The sequence below is a fragment of the Rhea pennata genome, chromosome 3, assembly GCF_028389875.1.
Source record: "Rhea pennata isolate bPtePen1 chromosome 3, bPtePen1.pri, whole genome shotgun sequence".
Classification (NCBI taxonomy): domain Eukaryota; kingdom Metazoa; phylum Chordata; class Aves; order Rheiformes; family Rheidae; genus Rhea; species Rhea pennata.
The window spans coordinates 61,082,008-61,101,848 of record NC_084665.1 but is presented as its reverse complement, the minus strand read 5'-3'; the positions used below and the strand labels follow the sequence as shown (position 1 = coordinate 61,101,848).

The 19,841-nt window shown below is 38.8% G+C and overlaps 1 protein-coding gene across 1 annotated transcript in view; it reads right to left on the bottom strand.

The window, feature by feature from the left end:
- Positions 1–628: 628 nt before the first annotated feature.
- ARID1B (AT-rich interaction domain 1B) overlaps positions 629–19,841 on the bottom strand; it is a 338,300-nt gene continuing 319,087 nt past the window's right edge. The window contains 7 exon segments of the mRNA XM_062572412.1: positions 629–4,163; positions 6,250–6,380; positions 7,299–8,088; positions 11,407–11,503; positions 14,141–14,291; positions 15,859–16,031; positions 17,652–17,790. Coding sequence (XP_062428396.1) covers positions 2,451–4,163; positions 6,250–6,380; positions 7,299–8,088; positions 11,407–11,503; positions 14,141–14,291; positions 15,859–16,031; positions 17,652–17,790 — 3,194 coding nt within the window. The 3' untranslated portion in view covers positions 629–2,450.

The following is a 19,841-nucleotide window of genomic DNA, read 5'->3' as shown; positions in this document are numbered from 1 at the left end:
AATTCACCACATAATTCTGAAAGCGTTGTTATGCAAGAGAAAGGAAGACCGCTGCAGCAGGTGATGTGGCAGTGCAGAGATTACTGCGTAAGAAAAGCTAGAAGGAAAAATTACTTTCCGTGACACTAGGGAGTCATGTTTCAAACTTGGCTTATAATTGTATATACTTCACCTGTCTCTGAAATTCTCTTCCATATATTCATGTTGTATCAACGTATATGAACTAGATGGGCAGTTTGCCAAAGGGGGGTAGTGATTTTCCAGTACCTCCGTATTGTGATTGGAGAGGAGAGGAGAACATTCACTAACAGTGTAATTATGTGGCAATTCCAGAGAAATTGATTATTATTAGCTTTTTATGATCACACTAACAAAGTCAACGATCCAAGATGAAACAGCAAAAATTAGTGCTTCGACAGTATTCAGCAACAAGATATCACCAGGTAAGAGAGTGGATATATCTGAAACCAAATAATACCTGAAGTCAAAACGGCCATCTCCCACCAATTATAATGATGGATGTGCTCTGTTAAAGCCCGATCCACTTCAGTGGGGAGATCCCAGTATGAGAGGCCATGTAAGTATGCAATGACACATACAGTATCTAGAAGTGGGTGGGTGTTTATTCTAAATACCCACATCGCTGGGGTATTCGCACCTTTAACCAACAGAGAGAATTACAGGTAGTGAATACAGATAATTCCTTCAAGAGGGTTATTGCTTTAACAAAATCTTGTGTCACTTTCTCTAACATCCATCTTCAGACCCCCAAACATAGCACCGAGCCTAGATACCCGCATATAGTCAGAACTGTCATTTGCCAACCACGTCCTCCCCTTTGAGGCTCCCTGGTTTTATAAAATAGTAATTAAAAACTCTTCTCTGTGACCTGAGAAGGTTTTTCTAAAAGGAGAGCAAGGTGTTGCAATACTTGAACAACAGATTGGTATTTTTGAAGGTTATAATAAAGTAGGGGAAAGAGAATAATCATTATTGCTCTTTATGGAATTAGTTTGCTTTCGGATACCCCACATTGCAACTACAACATTATTCAAGAACACCCATCACAGTGCTTAACAAGATTTAATGTACATTTATTCTTAACATGTGGAACATATAAAGATTTTATACTGAATAAATGAAATTCATTAAGCCAGAGGAAAAGGAGGAATTTACATCAAGTTTTTTCTTTTTTAACTACATTATCTTGAAATACAAATGCAGATTCTTGTCACTGAAAAATCTTTGAAGTTGTGTTTCTTCCTTTTTTTCCTGTATATATTTTTTTGTCTGTAGACTGGTAACCATTTTCTTAAATCAATCCATACGTAACCATTTCCACACCTTGATTTATAAAGCAAATTGTGATCGGCTGCTCTCCCGAAATAGAGCATGACTTTATACATACAGAAACTTGTACATTACCCTCAGTTGTTGGTTTTCTGTGTTGGGTTTTTTCTTTTTTCTTTTTTTTTATTATTTTCTGGAGATATGGCCCAAATGAAAGAAAAAATAGTTCTACTATCACTTTGTAGATACCACATCATGAAAAAGAAACTAAAAACTTTGTACTAAAAAAAAAAAATGAGGGTATGTTTAATGTACAACTTCTATATACATCACGGCCCTTAGGCAATAAAAAAATATTTTAAAAAATGATTAAAGGAATTGTGAAGAACTGTCATTGTGGAAGGTCAAAAAAAAAAAAAAAAACAGATGTAGACAAGACAGTTCTGGTGAGGAAGCAATTGATGTTTATCATCAGGTTTTGTTTAAAAATCTTTTAACTTGAATTTTTTGTTTTGTTTTGCTCCTAGCCTAATGTAACCATTTCTCCTGTGGAGAAACCAGTATCATTTTGTATATAGTTTTGACTACTGACTGACACCCTCCTTGATCCCCTACACCTACATCACTAGAATCTTCTATTGCACAGAGCTTTGGGTGATGGTATACAAGTTTTTTTATATTTTTTCCTTATTTGAAAAAATAAAACACACAGGAACTTGGTATGTTGGTAATTTGTCACCTTTTCGTTTCAAAGTGGTGAAATTTTTTTTCCATCATACAATGGTTTGCCATAACATTTTTTTTTTTAAAGTCACTAGTTCGCTTCCCAAAAAATATGCAATACAAACATGGAAAAGAACATTGAAAAGGATAATCTATGGAAAAAAAAAAGTGTGACCTTTGAATGTACTAGACAGCAACTTTGGTTAAAAAAAATAAAATAAAAAGATGTACTTATACACATAGACAGCAAATATTAATTTCATAACTGTTCAAATTAATAATTTCTTTAATTCCCAATTGGTAAATAGTGAATGGGGCAGAGGAGCAAAGATTCTTTTTTTTTCCTTCTTCCTACGTTGGATAAACAAGAACAGAAAACAGCCAGTTATATGTGACCCTCTAATCTCCACTCACACATGCTTGGCTTCTCACTTATGTCATAACTGCCCAATCTGAAAAAGTACATCACAGATGACAGATGCAACCAGAGAGTTCAGGACAGCAGATATTGAGATATCCAGCAAACGACCCTCGTGCAAAAGGAATTCTGAGCGGTTCTCGTCCACTCTAGCCATGGCCAGCAAGGCCTTGGCTGCCCTGCACATCATGTCTACGCTAGGTGGCTCCAGAGGTGGAGGCTGCATGTGCATGAGGTTATGCTGGCTCTGCTGGTACTGGGCCATAGTGACCCCATCCTCCAGGAAGCTTATCAAGTTTCCGATGCTTCCCTTCTGCACAGCTATTGCCCTTGCTGCTAATGTGTCCCCCTGTGCAAGGTTCGATAAGAGCGCCATGGACATTTCTCGGCAGACCGGGTTTTTGCGGTCCCCGACGTACCTAACTAAAGTAGCGTAGAGTTTCTCCTGACGACTGAAGGGGGGTGTGGCCAAGATAAGGTCCACATTATTGTCCTGGATACTGAGCTTACACAGGGTCTCCAGCACAAGTCTCTGAGGCGAAAGAACTGAGTTGGGCCCCACGGTTGGAAAAGGATCCTGTGCCTCTGCAGATGGGCACACCATCCAGTGCAGCAAGCCATCCAAAATTGGCAAACAGATGCTTTCTGTGTAAGCAGACAAGTCTAGCTGCCCAGAAATGTTGGCTAATGTGACCAATGTATTATCCCTCAAGACCTCGAGGCAGTCCCACCACCATTCATCCTTGCTGCAGGCCACCCCTTTGTCCTCCTCTTCCTCTTTTTCATATGTCTGTGGCGCTCGCTTTCTTTCTGGATGCTCATGGTGAAGAAGGATCAACTTTCCCAGAATCAGCACCAAGCCTGGATGTTTGGACATTTCGGTGTCATTGCCAGGCACAAAAGACAAGCTACGGACGATATTTGACACACAGATGCAGCGTTTGGCCAAGGAGTCTTGCCAGTGGGTTATGGTGCATAGAGGAGTCTCATCCCGGCTCCTTGGCTCGTCCTCTAGCAGTTTAATATTCCGGTGGCTTTTGGCTTGATGGATCCCAAAGGGAAATTTACTGCTCTCTGTTTGGGAACCAGGGTTTGAGTCTTCAGGTAATGCTCCTGGCCGAGCTGAGAGGACATCATCAATGGTAGCTGTTATACTTTTTTCTTGTTGTTCCTCAGATTCACCTTTCCCCTCAAGGTCCTTCTTTTTGCTTGGAGAATTCAAGGGAGGAGGGGCTTTCCTGCGTGGAGGAATCTCCATCTTGCTTTCAAAGTGAGTCTGGATGTGCTCAGTCGTGTCACCACCACCAAGCTGCCAGTGGAGAAGTCCACTATCAAATTCCTGAACACGTCCAAGTTTGTCAGATCGGTCAACAACAAACAGATTATTTTTCTTTACAATCTTTATTGGCAGCTTGTCAAATTTACTGGCTTGTTTTGGCCTCTCACTTGGATCAGCAATGGCACCAGGAGTGGAAAAAACAATGCTCTTTTCTTCTCCTTCTACCTTTTCATCCTCCCCCTCCTCCTCATCTTCATCGAAATAGTCAATACATTCATCGTTCTCCTCTTTCCCAGTATCCTCTGCCAAGGACTGGTTATCATCTTTCTTGGCTGCTTTGTGATCAAGTGCTTTATGACCTGGGTCTCCCACTTCATATTCCATAAGGATTCCAAAAATGTCAATCAGGCATTTTCTAAAATATTCTACCAAAAGCTCAAGAAATCCAGACAACTGAGGGGAGAAGAAAGAACATAAAAATCAGATACATATTTTTGATTGCATGGAATTTTATTAGGAACAGGGAAGTGTACATCTGTGCATATTTCCCTCCTTTAGCTTTGGACTTAAGACTAGATCCTGCATGGCAAAAGCTAATCAAAGCAAATTCTTTTATTTTTTATCTACTGAGTATACTTTCTGGTCTGCAGACTATCACAGTGCCATTTGTTTAAATTGTAACAGTTACCAGAAGGACAGAACTTTATTCACATTCCTCCTTTAAGCTACAGTAGACATCTAACCTAGCTGTTCTGTCCTCTTGGTAGTGCCTAATACTCTTTATTGTCTGTACAGAGAACTCAAATTTCTAAATAATTTTGGTTCTCTGAACTGTATTTTTATTAGATGCCTAAAACTGACAATATGAATATTCTTCCCCTCCTTCCATGCCTCTCAGTCTCTAAAACCAACTGTCCAGCCTCTGGGACTTAGCAGTACTGGTTCTAACTACTGACATCCTAGACTAATATCCCATCTCTATTGGAATAGTTTTCTTCATGCTGTCAATATTTAAAATTGTTATTGGAGCATGGTGCTGTAAGTCACCCTTTAGAAACAGTTTTCATTTGAGCTTAATCCTCTTAATTAACTTGTAATGACTTTCTTACTGAAAGACAATGGTTGGACTTGATACTAATTTACCCTCTGTGGCTTTATTATTAAAGATGCTTTGCTGTTACTATATTCAGCCTGATTGTCTGGCTTTTAATGGTTGTTTTAATTGTGGGCTAATAGGTGTTCAGCAAAACATATCCTTTTGTCCTTACACCAATGTTAATTTAAATCATATTTCATATAGTTTTCCTTAGCTAGATGACCATGTCTATGTTCTGTATTCTCTTATGACTGCCAAACTCCAAAAGAATTAAGAACAAACTTACATTTATGAATTGCAAGAATTATCAATAATCATACAGAGTCATGACTTCCAGTGCAAATCAAGTTCAAGGCAAAAGTAACCAAAGAAAATCTAAAGTCTGTGTGGTATTCTGCGTGACTTGCACAGGATGCATTAATGCAATTTCTAGCAGAATTTGCATGAGATGCACTTCACTTAATTTCAGACACTGTAACAGCTACACACCTAACCTAATTATCTGGATTCCTTTTATCATCAATGGTTTTATAGGCCATTTTTAGGTTATGATTCCCCTGACCTATTTGAGATCTGTACCTTAGAATGAGATGAATCATGCTATAGTTATCTGTATTTCTAAAAATAGATGGGATGAGACATACAATTTGTGTCTATTGTAACAAAAAGATCATTATACTTAAACAAACAAACAAAAAACTCCCATGAGTTACACTATTAGTAACCAAAGAGCAGATAAACTGAATATTTAATTTGTAAAATTTTGTATCATGCACATTATATTGCCATACCATCTGTTACTAGCACTTAACAGCCAATGGTTAGAGCAGGGCTGAGAAATGCTAGCAAGCAGTGAGGCAAAAGCATACACAGTTAAATGCTATGTTACTTGTGTGCAGTGTATAGACAGTAGAGTTCAGTCTTCAAATTGTCAATCTGATATTTCTGTGCAAAGTTAATTTACTGGAAGGAGAAACCAAACAAAATGTATGCAATTAAGAAACTTCAGCAGCCTACTATTGGACTAGTGAAATAAGACAGGTAGTGACCCCAAACCAGTCTCAAATCAACTTAACATTTTGAAAAGCCCTTTTTGGAAACATTAGTTAAACTAAATTATTAACATATTGCTATTTTTGTAAGGATTGTCCTCATATTATGAGAAATGTGCCTGTGCCAACATTAGCCTTTTGCTATTGCTGAAATTCTGATACTCCTGCACAGTCCTTTTCACAAGAGGCACCCTTAATTTAAACTTATTATTTCCACTATTACGTCCCAAAGCTATCTCTTGTTGCTCACTGTTATCATTAAAAATGGAAGTTTTGCGATATTCACATTTGTATTAAAGAGATCAATTATAAGAGTTCAGCATTTTCTCACATGTCTTATTTCCATGTTCTCTCCTTGGAAGGCTGAGAGGTATATTGCTTTCCCACCTACCTGAGAGAGGTTGAAAGTAGCAACAGTGCTGTCATCATACAGAAGAATATTAATAGTGTCTAGCGCCCAGGTACTTTCAGCCAAAAGACCAGATTTGAGAGACATCATCACTCTCCAGGCCTCAGGAGTTACTGCAGAAAGAAAGGAGGGAAAGTAAAACAGCATTAGTACATGCTAGGAGACCACTAATGAGTTTTCAAAGAATAAACTATGACATGCTGAAGATGCAAAATATAAATGAAGTTGTTTCAGTTATGCAGAGTATTCATAAACACTGCTTGTTCAAGACTGTGGTTTCATGGTTTCACTTAGCTCTGTGCAGTTTTTCTAGAAAAACTGCTGCTTTGCCTTAATTTGGGGGCATATTGAAACAGGGCCATTCCTGGTTTTGCTGAAGCTGAAATAAAGTTCTTACAGACTTCTGAGAAGTTAAGCAAAACAAACAGTTCATAAATAAAAGCAGAATATTCTGTCAGAAGAATGGAAGCTTGGATCTGTGATATGTGGTAACAGGAATTCAAGACAGGAAGATACTTGGGAAAAATACGGGGAAAAACAAGTATGACAAATAATAATGAATAAATTCAAAATGAATTTAAAAAAATGAACGAAAAAATTCAAAGAAGGCAGAGACTGTAAGTACACAACAGAACAGTATTATCCATTGTGAACTTCTATGGAACAAGAATATAGAAATCTTTGCTCAAATAAATGTTACATTGCCAACTGAACAGACTTTCTGAAGGACCTTTCAACACATGAAATTTGAAAGTCTGAAACAAGCTTGATCTTTATGCAAATGTGCATTTTGGAGGCCTCAGGGCTCCATATAAAATATTGCCTTCATTTCATGTCAAATCTGCTGGACTGAGTTTTACCCATCATCCTCACTGATGCAGATATTACTACATTTTTATTGAACACAGTCACATTATAGTTACCAAAGTTAAATATTTGTCAAAATACTTTTCCAGTGTAAAATGGAAATCAGAATCGAAGTCTCTTTCTTCCTGCCTATTTCTGTATTTGGCTTTTGTTTTGATGCTTACCAATATCTTTTGAGGTAATCTTTCGTCTTGGTTTTAAGACTGGTTGTGATGCTTCTACAGAGCCTGGGGGGAAGGTAATTTCTCGCCTAATTGGTGGTGGCTGGGGTGGAGGTCCTGTGACCTGTGACACTGGAACTGTGGGTATAACCTTTTGCATCTTCATGGAGGGTAGGAAAGGAGACTTGCTTGGAGACATACGGTTTTCCAGAGAGCGCTGGAAGGATGCTGGACTTGGAGCTCTAGAGATGTGGTTTGGCATAGAGGGTGGTGTCTGGTAGGATGACTGAGGAGGTCTAGTGATAGGCTGCATGGAGGCTGAAGATGACATATAAGAAGGCTGCCGTTGGTTGACATGAGAAGGCCACTGACTCTCGTGGTTTATTCTCTGGTCAGGTACCATCATATCATCAGTGCGATTCATCCCTGGATATGGTGGGGCCTGTGCAGGGCCTCCTGGACCTTGCCTATTCTGGTAAGGATAAGGCATATCATTTCGTGTTGGCCACATGTTCTGCTGGGGACCTTCACTGGAAGATGACGACTGCATGGGGCCACCAATCATCTGAGGAGGTATTCCATGCTGCTGCATTTGTCCTGGGCCCTGCATCCTCTCACGGTTATATGGATATGGATACTGTCCCTGCATGGGCCTCCTGTCGGGCCCAGTGTAAGCGTTGCTGTACTGGTTATACATTTCCTGCTGCTGGTTGCCATACTGCATATTATACATATCCCCTTCATGGCGTTTGGCTGGAGGTCCGTACATACCATCCATGTGTCGCTTATAGTTCTGAAAAGAATTTTTAGAAAGAAAATTTGTCACTTGTACTCCCAATAAATATAAGTACACTAGCTGAAAGCTCATTTAAAAAGCTGAAGGCTCCCAGTTCTGGAGGGAATATGCTGATTCCACAGTCAGGCTTGCACTGCTACGGTTAGGCTTGATCCAGTGCCTTCTTTTTAAGCCTCTGTTTTGCTGTGCTTATAACTTAATATTAAAAGGAAACTTATCCTTGGGCTAAATTTTCTTATGCTTACTCTCATTTTCTCCCATTCCCTTTCTGTTCCTATCTGTCAGAAAAAATTCTATTTGTCACTTATGACACGCATGAAAAAGCACCAGTCTTCACCAACTAAGATATTTTCACTTCTTTTTTATGGTTAGTCTCCTAAAAATAATTCAAAAACCACTCAGTGACTTAGTCTTTTCCAAGGACCAGCACTGAATAAACTTTTAACACACCAAGATATGCCGCAAGTATACATGTCTGAAACACTGGATGTTGCAACAGAGCACAAGCTACACAAAATAAATTTACTAGTAGGAGAAAACATTCTGCTATGTTTGCTACTCTTTGCACACTTGCCAGGAACATGGTCCTGCTTCAGCAGCCATCCCTCTCCCCAAGTCCTCCTGTTCACGCTTAATTTAATATGAGATTATTTTAGGAAATGGTCAAACCCAAATATTCTACTCCAGTTTATACACACTCTCACACTGCTAATCAGTAATGAATTAAGCAATGCAACTAACCACTGCCACGTATGGTTTATTCCCTCTTTCTCACCCTCTCAAAAGGGGGAATGTTGCATGAGGTAAGCTGTTTTACTCTGGGAGGAGGTGAGTTGTTTTTAAATCATATAAGCTTGTATGTGTTTATGTTTAAGAAGGTAGGACAGAAAAGACATCTTGTGGTTTGAGGAGAAGGTGGTGAGATTTGCAATGGTCCTTAGTTCCTGTGGGAGTTTGTTCCACAGTTCAAACCACACTGAGTGCTCTGAAGCAAAAAATGTGCATTAAATGTGCAATTTTTGAATATATGATCTGCAGTAAATTCAGAGTTATGGCTCCCCCAGAAACCTTAACTCAGTCACATTGCACAATGTATACTAATGTACTAAAGTTTAAATCAGATAAAATTCCATATGTATTCAATATGGGTCAGTTAAAACAGCTCTGGGAATCATAAACTCATCTTTGAACTTTGGTGCATGTAAAACCACAACTACTGTGTTGCATGAACGTAGGATTCTTTTTCCTTTTAACTTGCTATAGTGCACTCTCACTATCTGAGAAATGAAGACCATGCTTCTTTTCAGCACTACATAAGTTACTGTGGTAAATTCTGCACTTACAGCCAATTTATACATTAAGAGCTGGCTTGGGAGTTGCCCCACCTAAAAAGATGATGCCTGTTTTTGCCAAAATGATTCAAAGTGCTGAAAATAGACACTTAGGAATGAAGCATGTGCCTTTTTTAAAAAAGCAATTCAATGTCCTTGTATATGTAGTGGCAGTATGCCTAATAGTAACCAATGGAAAATGCTGAGCACAGTGATATATCTGAACTCCCTCTCCCTCCTGTGTAAAGCTTCAGCAGGTGACAGAGGACTGCACACTACACGTTTCTTTCCACCTGGCAAGTGGAATTAAGGAGACCTCACAGAGGACAGCAAGACACCAATGTAGGTCACTTTTTGCGTAATAGCTCTTAGGGTATGAGCGTTCACACACGAATTGAAAAACCTGTGTCAAAGGGCCTCATTAGCCCCTGGGGTTCAGGCACCGCGCCAGGTGCCTTCCCAGGTCATTCCCTAGTTTTCATGCTGCAGGAAGCCTCAAAAGGGCCAATTTTCATACTCCTCTTGCATGACTATACAGTGAGATTTATGGGGATAGAAGGGAAGAATAAGCAAGAGGCAACCTTACTCTCTAGTCAGGCAAAGAAGAGGAAAACTATGGGAGTGGGAAGAAGGGCCAAGGCCAGGATTCTTGCCCTTCATTCTTCAATGCTTTTCTGCATTAATGCATTTTGCATTCAAGAGCCATCGTACAAAGCACTGAGAACTGGGCCAAATATATATACATAAATATATATATATGTATATATATACACACACACACACACACACACACACACACATATATATATATTTTACAAATTCCAGCTGCCTCTTTGCATACATGAACACTTGGTTAATACATTCCCCATGTATATTAGTATGACATTCATAAACTGTTCTATGTTATGTATCCTTGTACTTTCCTCACTAAATCACCTCAAACTGCTAGCTCAAAAAACACTTTTTGATTATGTTATTTGAGAGGTAGTTTGAACAAAACAGCTATGCAAGCAATTCTGAAATTAACTTTAGATAGGTTACATTGTACTAAAAACATAAGATCTCTTCTGATTTTACTGGATTTCCTAGTAAAACTGTATCCTAAACTGAAAAGTTCTATCTGAAACTGGCTGAAAGCTAGCTTACATTTGGATATTTATATTATAGATAGGGAAATGCTTTCTATTTGTAAAGCTCACTTCAACATTAATTACTGCCTAATGAGCCACATGCAGGATGAAACTGATCCTGCTGAAGTCAGAGGAGTTTTGTTATTGACTTACGAGACTGAATCACATGTAGTAACAATACACCTTACAGAAATCCTCCTAATTAATATCATTTGTATTTTCAAAGATGTTATAGAGTTTGTTTTTGCAGAGAGGCTAAAGTCTCCAAATGTCTCTATTCTCTCATACATTTGTAATGTATCATTACCAGATATGTTAATACCATCTGATATATATTAAAGATAGATTATTCTTTGACACTATCTGGACTTTGACATTATCTAGTCATTTAGAATGATCCACCGCAGCATTCTGAATAACTGGGAGCATTGCACATTTTTTTTTGTGCCAGTTTTCTAGTGGGCTCACTTGGCTGCATGACAGCTGATGAGGCCCTTACCTTTGCCAGTCAAGCAGCTTTTCATATTTGTTTCTGGAAGTGGGGCGGCATCCCATTACTAACCTTTGAATTATACTTGCCCAGTCTGCTGGTTATTAATCTGGGACATTCATTTGATACACCTTCAAAGCCACAGAACATCCATTAAAATTTACACTCTTCCAGTGTAATGAACACATTTTGCTATAGCGGCATGTGCATTGCTTATGCATTTGAGCTATGATTTTGACCAGAACTATAGCAGTCCCCTGTGCCAAAAGACATACATTGTACAGATTTCTGAATGTATAGGGAACTTTGGAGGGATGTTCTATTAAATACATGCTATGAATGTAGCTGTTTTCCCCTTTCCTACCTGCTGTTGCGGATACATTCCAGGTTGATGCCCTCCATATGGTGGTTGTCCTGAGGGAGGTCCTTGTCCTGGATATTGCTGCCCATATGGTTCATGCCTAAAAGGAAGCATTCAATTCAACACTTAGAGCTGCTGGAATTTTCAAGTCACTTGAAAAACAAAATTGCTGTGATGATCTTACATCTTGAAGATATTCACCATGGGGAAACAAGCTAAGGCACAGAGTGGTAAGGTCCAGAGCCTAATGTACTAAGCTCTGCTGGAGCTAGTAGTGGAAGGAAGGGGGTAAAGCAGACAGAAGGAAGGAAGAGCAATGAAGATGCAGCAGAGAGTTTTAGGGGTAGCATTCAGGGATGGAAGCAGGGTATGGTCAGCAGGGAACAAAGGCAGGCAGCTGCAATAAAGTTAGGAACCAGCCATAGTAGGAAAAGTGTCTGGTTTACAGCTTAAAGGTGCCAAGTCATAATTCTTCTGTTTTAAGAGTAGGTCTCCAAGAACACTACTTTCTGGATTGCTGAAGAATATAATCAGTAGTCAATTGCTGATTTAAAGCGAAGCTGTCCTTCTGTTTGGACCATAATGCCACAAATTGAGTACAAATATCATTAATGTTACAATATGTAGCATTTAAACACATCATTGCTGAGTAAAAACAGTACTAACTGCGTTTCTGCTAAGGTTCATGTTATTTTTAATTAAAGCTACCTAATGAAACATATGTATAAGAGGCAGAGTTGAAGTTGCTCTTGGAAACTTACCTGTGGCTCCTTATGACCTCTGAGGGGCACTACAGTGCAATTGCAAAATTTTTAGCACATCTTAATTAATTTTAGAGTGTCAGTTGAAAGGAAGCACTTGGAAAGTATTAAGACTGATAAATAAGATTGTATTGCAGACCAGTATGTCAGCAGTTCCTCTCTGTCACTACCAGAGTACACATCTACAGTTTGAGCATAAATATGGAAGTAGTATATCAAGGCTCAGAGAAACAAATAGAGGACTGGGAAATCTAGAATGTTAAAAGAACTAACGAGACCTGATTTTTCCAAAGGTATCAAAAACTCACATTTTTCATTGACCAGAGGAAAAACAATGACTGTTCAGTATTTTCAATAATTTTGATGTGAACAGAGATAAACTATCTAGTGCCAGTTAAAAGAATAATACAACTGATAGAGATTTTCTACAGTTGTCTGAGATGATACGTGCAATAAGATAAAGCTGAGTAAAGGTAAACATATATATACGGGAATACTTTCTAAATGTTACATTTCTTAGCCACAGAATAGCCACAATCCAAGTTGTAGAGGCTTCAGAATTTCCATCATTTAATGCTGCACTGGAGAACTGGGGCCTATAATGCACAGTTCAGTTCAGTGCTGGTGGAGAAATACACCAGCTAACTTGTACGCTCCTTTTCTAACATCTACAGTTCTATGGATGCACAAGGTCAACTGATTCTCTAAAGACATCCCCCTCCCCCCGGAAACTAAGCCAACAGTAAAAACCTAAATAAAAATAGACAAAGCAGAAGTAGCACACCAGGAAGCTGCATATTCTGTCTACGTGCTCTCACAAAAGCTGCTAGCACTTGTTATCTGGTTACTGCAGATATTAAACAGAGAAATCAATGTTCACCTTTGCTGGCCAGGGTAACGATTAGGAGAATACATGCTTGGGTCACTGTTTGAAGGCACCATGTTGCTTTGACCAGGTGGTCCCATACTGCCTTCAGGACCCAGCCCATGATCCGACCTAAAAAATGACAAAGGAAACCTCATTCTGTAAAAAGCACTTACTCTCCAAAATTGCCAAAAATAAAAATCCTTAAGGAAAAAGTCTCTTGACTTAACACTTCCACTGGAACTCTCAATCTCACTGACTCCCCAGCAATGCGGCTTGTTCAACAACATGATTATATCTGTGTTATTGTATACATCTACTTCTTCAGACTGAAAACTGTTCCACTGTTACACTTTTAAGACCCACACTGCGCTATTTTGGCTACACTCGGGAAACTAACAGTGAAGCTTAAAAGTACAGGGCCTAATGAAAGTAACAGTGGGAATACAGCCATAATTGCAAAACCTACTGGAATACTTACTATAATCCAAACATTCACAAACCTCTCTGTCTGCTATAATAACGCTCAGACATCAGTGATTTTATGATTTTTTTTCCCAAAGCCTTTCCCAGGATAAACAAAAGGAGACCAAATTTATTTTTGCTTACTTCATTGAAAGATAAATTATGAGGATCTTGATGGATACATTGCAAGACTGATGTCCCTACAACTCAGACAACAGACTCCAGACTCTCCAAAGCCAGTTCACTATCAGACCACAAACCAAACATATTTAGGCTGTGAATTCTGTTTTTCATAAAAAGCCCAACAAACAACTGTTTAGCTGCAAACATGGCAAGATGACTAACTCAAGTGCTACTTTAGGCCATCACAGCTCAGTACAGCAACTAGCCAAAGGCAGCTGTCAAACACACCCACTTGCTGATCAGCTCCAGCTTGAGAGACTTCTAAGATGTGATGATTCTCTCCTTATTAATTTCTGTGAACAGCTAAGCTCAGTCATTACCAGTAGCTTGACTCCCAGTGATTTAGTAAGCTGCTGTGGGAAATGTAGACTGCTATGTTCTCTGCAAGGTGCAATGGGAAAATGAGAAGGGGAGAGGATCACTTCCACTAATGGGCTTCGCTTTTTGCTGAAGACTGACTCACCTCCTGTCATAGCCACTTCCATAAGAGAACTGCTGTCGCTGGCTCATGCTCATGTTGGACATTGCTCCAGATGGACTCTGATTATACATATCTTGTATTCCACTGTTGGGCATTTGTCCAGGGGTCATGAAAGGCTCATTGCTTCCAGGCACTGCAATAGTAAGGTAAAAGAAGAACTGCAAATTAAACATATTATTCTGGGTGTTTGAAGATATCTTTCTGAGTTCTATTAAATGATGTATTTTAAAATAATGTCCAGATCCCTAACCCTGCCAAGTAGAATTAGCTGGAGTCTGACAAACCCTCTGGAGTGTGATGAAAACACATGAAGCAGCACCACTACTGAGATAATGGTGAGAATATTAAGGAGCTGTGAGTGAAGAAAGTAATCTCATCCTAGGGAACTGGGATCATCAGGCATCAAGGCAGCTTCTTCCCTATGGTCTTCACAGTTGAAACTGAACCCTCTCTTGCCTCTTTTTCACGCCAAACAATGCTAAATATGAATGCAAGCACAAATCTTGCAAAACAGAAGGTAAAAAACCCCTCATCATTTGGATTATAAAGCTGTCAGAATCAGCCCCCCCCCCGCTCCCCCAAGCTCTCATACGCACATGTATACATACTCCACGTGGGTGGAGTATGGGCCGAGATATTTCTATTTTTACTTAAGGTAAATCTGAAATGTATGGCAAAGTGCAAAAATCTCACCTAATCTCATGTGGATTTGAAAACTAAAGTGAGTTTAGAGCAGAGGGACTTGCCCCAACCTTCAACTGTGTTGTACTAGTATCCATAGCACAGGCAAAATTTGGATTTAAACGAAAGTTTTTTTTGTTTTTTTTTTGTTTTTTAAAGTCGCATCAGTTTAACTGTCTCTTTCAAACTATGTCCTCACTTCATCACATATTTCATGATTTCTGGCCCTCTGCTCCTCATTCCTCCCTTTTGCTCCTTTTCAGTCCTCCCAATTTCATCTCCTCCAGCTGCTGTTCTCTCTGCAGCCATTGTGAGCCTTGCTTGCATTCCTTCCTTCCACTTTCTTACACACAAGATATGCTAGAATGATTCATGTTAAGCATATTTTACAATATCCACAAACATATCTGTAGGTGAAGCACCCAAAAGCAAGGTTAACTTTTGCATTAATTTTATTTTTGCTTTCTAAAAAAATTCAACTTCAAGTGTGTTTATCACCTTTTGCCAAGGGCTGTCAAAGCGAAAAAAAAAATAGCCTTACTATTCTGAAAAATTTGTAAACTGAGACAAAGAGGGTTAGGAGACTTGATCAGTTCTGCCCAGTGATTTCTAGCTCAGCCTTATTACAACCAGTGATATTGCTTCATAGCTTTATATTTTAACCCTGAGAAGTGGCACCTGATTTGCAAAGTAGCTACTACATTCAAGAAGCATAGTGAAAAAAAATCTAACCAACCCAATGAATTTATGGCAAGGTTGTTCCTGAAATGTATCCCTATAAGCAATTTAGGATTCAGTTAAGTACACAATGTGACTCTACTGGGGCAGGGGAAGACCGAACATGAATGAAACACAGCTGCACTATACCTCCATTTTTCCTACAAGGATACCATCTTACCAATGACAAAATTAGGTAAGTATGCAAAGATCCCTGGTGAGTTCATTCTGATGATATGGATATCCGGATTGCACAAGTGAAAGTTGGGAGGAATACACTGAAGCTCCCACAAAGAAAATACCTTTTCTCATTCCACCGAATGGATCTTTATTCGGCTCATACGGCATCCTTCCCATCATATCTGGCATGTTGATTCCCTGCTGGTATGGTGCATTTGGCGTCATGGAGTTTCGCTTCGGGAATGCTGAATCGCTTACGTCAGAAAAGGGATCATGCACGCTCACTGCACTGTTTCTAGCAGATGAAGAAAACGAGGCATTAACATTATATGTTCATAAGAAATGTGAAAGCAAACTGGACTACAGCACCTCCAGTCCATGAAGCTATCTTTGGCCGTGATTAGTGCAACACACATCTGAGGAAGATACAAAAGCTTTTACAATGCACAGTCATTGAAAAAATCTTTCTGTTTTTTCCCACGCTCACCTGGCTACTTACCTTAAAGGACTGTGCACTCCCCTACTAATCATGTAAAACTCTAAATCTTTTTGGAATTTCCCTAAGCTGTTTGCCTCACTGCAGTGAGCTCTACAGGTTAGTTATATGCTTGTATCAAAATGATATTGCTTTTTTTATCAATTTCATATTTATTACCTTTCAAGTTTACCAAGCATCCCCTTGTTCTCCTACTAGAGGAAAGACTAAACAGTAACACTTGATTTACCTCCTAATATCCTTGACTTTTATGGAGAGGTAATAACCTTTCTAGCTGCAGCCAACTTCATTCTAAAGCCCTTAGAAATTTGGCTCAGAAAATGGAGTTTCCCTAATAACTACCAGATTTATTCTTAAAGCAAAAGAAAATTTTTACATAGTGGGAAGAAAATTGACTCTCAGTTACAGGTGATTTTAAAAGATTGTTGTTACCTTTTCTGCATTATTACCGATGTAGAAAATAAACCGTAAGTATATTAAGTTTGGAAGTTTCTGTAGATTGTTTAGGATTCAGTGATGTTCTGACTGAAGTCAACAGGAACTTTTTTTTCTGGATTTCAGTGGGCTAGGGACCTTTAGTGAATGGTCAGAAGACCTCACTGCAGATTAGGCAGGTATGTGTGATTTACAGGACATAGGACTGAAAGGATTCTCCTAGTCCACTTAGCTGAATGCTGTGTCTCACTTAACTGCCTTATTATATACACTTTTCATGATTTGATTGAATTACGTAAAACTACAGAATTTTGCCTCACTGTATTTATTAGAGGAGTACTCTAGATCCTTACTTCTTATAGTTAGGAACAACCTTCTAATTTCCAGCTTGAATTTATTCATAGTCAGTTTATATCCATTTGTTCTTGAACTAACATTGCCCTTCATCTAATTAATAACTGTTCTCCATCACTAATGTTTGCCCCCAAACGTACTTATGGAGAGCAACCAATATGCCTCATAGCCTTCATGTTGCTAGGCTAGACAAGCACCTTTATCTCCCTGTTCCCTGATCATTCCGCTGACTTTTCTCTATACCCTTTCTGGTTTGAATTCCTCCCTCCTGAGCATGAATGACTAGGCCTGTACACCAGAGGAGGACTGTAAGCAAAAAAAAAGGTTGTGTTTCTAAGTTGGTGCTGCTGGCTTTCACCTTCCTCCCCACTCCTCACATACTCTCATTTCCTCCTTTGCACTGGTGTTTTTCTGATCCTTTTCTGGGATTTAGAGGCTAACGCAGCTCCTACACCTTCTTTCTATTCCCTCCCTCCCCTCCAAAAATAAATTGCTTTCTGCCATTTTTAAGGCTCCAGTTGGTTCACCACAGAATTAGATGAGTGCCTGAGCAGTTGGGAAAGAGTGAGACTGGCTTAAACTGTTGTGGAACTAGAACCTAATAAAGGTGAAGCAAAGCACTTTTCATACCTGCCACCCTGCATAGGTGTCATCTGTCCATGAGGTGTTGATGCTGGTGTTGGGGGCTTCAAATCGCCTGGCACTTCTGTCATGGAATTACTACCAGTAGACTGTGGAGTCTGTGGGCCTTGTAAGGAACCAGAATTAGCTGGAAGATAAAAGAAAAAGGAAATATTAAGAGACAGCAGCCAAGTTACCGTGGAAATAATAATCACCAAGGAGAGAAACTAGTTCTTTCCCCCCTAAGCCTGCTTATATCACACATCTCAATACTTTATAAGTTCCCCCCAAATCCTCTGAGATCAGGATATGCTGTGCAGTAATAGCCATCATCTTTTCTGGAACTGTGAATTTAATCTACTGCCTGAAGCAACACGAATAAAAATCATCTAGGTGAAGGATCATTTAAATCAGAGGTCAGAGATACAAAGTTAATTGTCTATAGTTTACAATAGAGTAAATGAAAGGTTGTTCTTTGGCATAGCTTCTTTATATACTCACTATTACAAAATACACATTTATATGGCAATTTCAGCCAGAGGCTTTTCCTTACAAATTTAAACTGATATATTAGTATAAATTCATAATTTCAGTTACTATTAAAGAGCAGACATTTCTGAGGTTTTTTGCAGTATACCACATAGCAAATGATTAGTGGTATACTGCAACCCTGGGCCATCTTTCAGACAATGTGGCAAAAGACTATTTAGGAAATGCAAAAGGTAATCTTGTTTAAGAAGAAAGCAATCACAGAAAGCAGAAGTTGAACAAGAGGCTATGACTAATATTCCTAGTAAATTTGTAAAAACAGCAATGGATAACTTCACAAAAGATATTCAGGATCAATGTAGAGCATGTGCAAAAAGACTGTGTCAATTCTGCAAAGCATCTATTTCATCTCCAGAAACATTTATGTTGAGATCTCAAAAAGTAAGAGAGTACCTCCTGCACCCCTATCCATTTAAACTGTGGTAAATTGCTATATTCTTGATTACAACAATGACTGTAGCAAAGTGTGAAATGTTCTATTCTAATGAGACTGAGCAGTAATATAGGGAATTAACATAGGGCATTAAATGAATATATCACTTAAGCTAATGATAAAATATATTCAAACCAGTGCTACAAAGCAGATACTGAAGTTACTATTTCCATATGAATTCCCACAGACAATTCATGGAAATTGATAACAGTGTATAAGCTTTGGGTCTGGCTTCGTGCTTGCAGCAGCACTTTTTCCTGAGGAATAACTGTAGGATCAAATCTTTTGATGCAATTGTTGAAAAATAATGACAAATAGAAAAAGCCCCCATAAATTTAATAGACTCAGGAAGACACAGCTTTGGCTTCAGAGGTCTCTCTCTCTCTTTTTAAAATGAACTGCACTTGTAAGCATTTTCTAGTACCTGACCATCTACTTCAATAAGCATGAACAAAACTTTACAAATTACTGTTAGAGGGCAAACTGAAACAAGTGGTATGGGCTACTCCTCTGTATGTGAAAGAGACAGAAGTTCAAAATTGATTTCAAATGCTAAAAGACCATCTCAGCAGGCAGAGCTTATTTTTAACCGAAGAACCTCTTTTTAAATGTTTCATTTATATCTGTAACTCATGTTCCGCTACTTGGAAATCAGTCTCAGCAGCAAGTGCATGTGTAAAATCCACACGCTGTAGTTCGCGTTGTTCCTGTCCTCAACCTTCTGTGGCATATTCAGATTCTGCTCACACAGTAGCACAGTTCAAAGAAAGTTGAAGAAAAACTCCCTGATCCCATTAATATAATAACATTTGCAAAAAATAATGCTATATTTGACTGAAGACTTTAGCACCATAAAAAGACAAATACGTATGATAATAAAGTTGTCATGTTGACATAAAATGAGCCCTTTGTCTAAATGACTCCTGAGCCAGCCCAGGTCTCTTACCCTTTTGAGTGCTTCAAACACAAGCCTAGATTGCTTCTGAAAAGCTTGAAAGCATTTCTGAGTTAAGTCACACATTGTCACACACTGTGTTGTTATATTAGAAACACATAAGCATTTTAGTGTACCCAGATACTACTACAAAATATGATATTGCCTCATCCCATACATTTCATGTTTCTCTTATGATGGGCAAGTAACAGCAACTAAGTTCTTCCCTAGCCTACCTGAGCAGGAAAAACTTAATTCATATCTAAAGAAAACAAGTAAAATA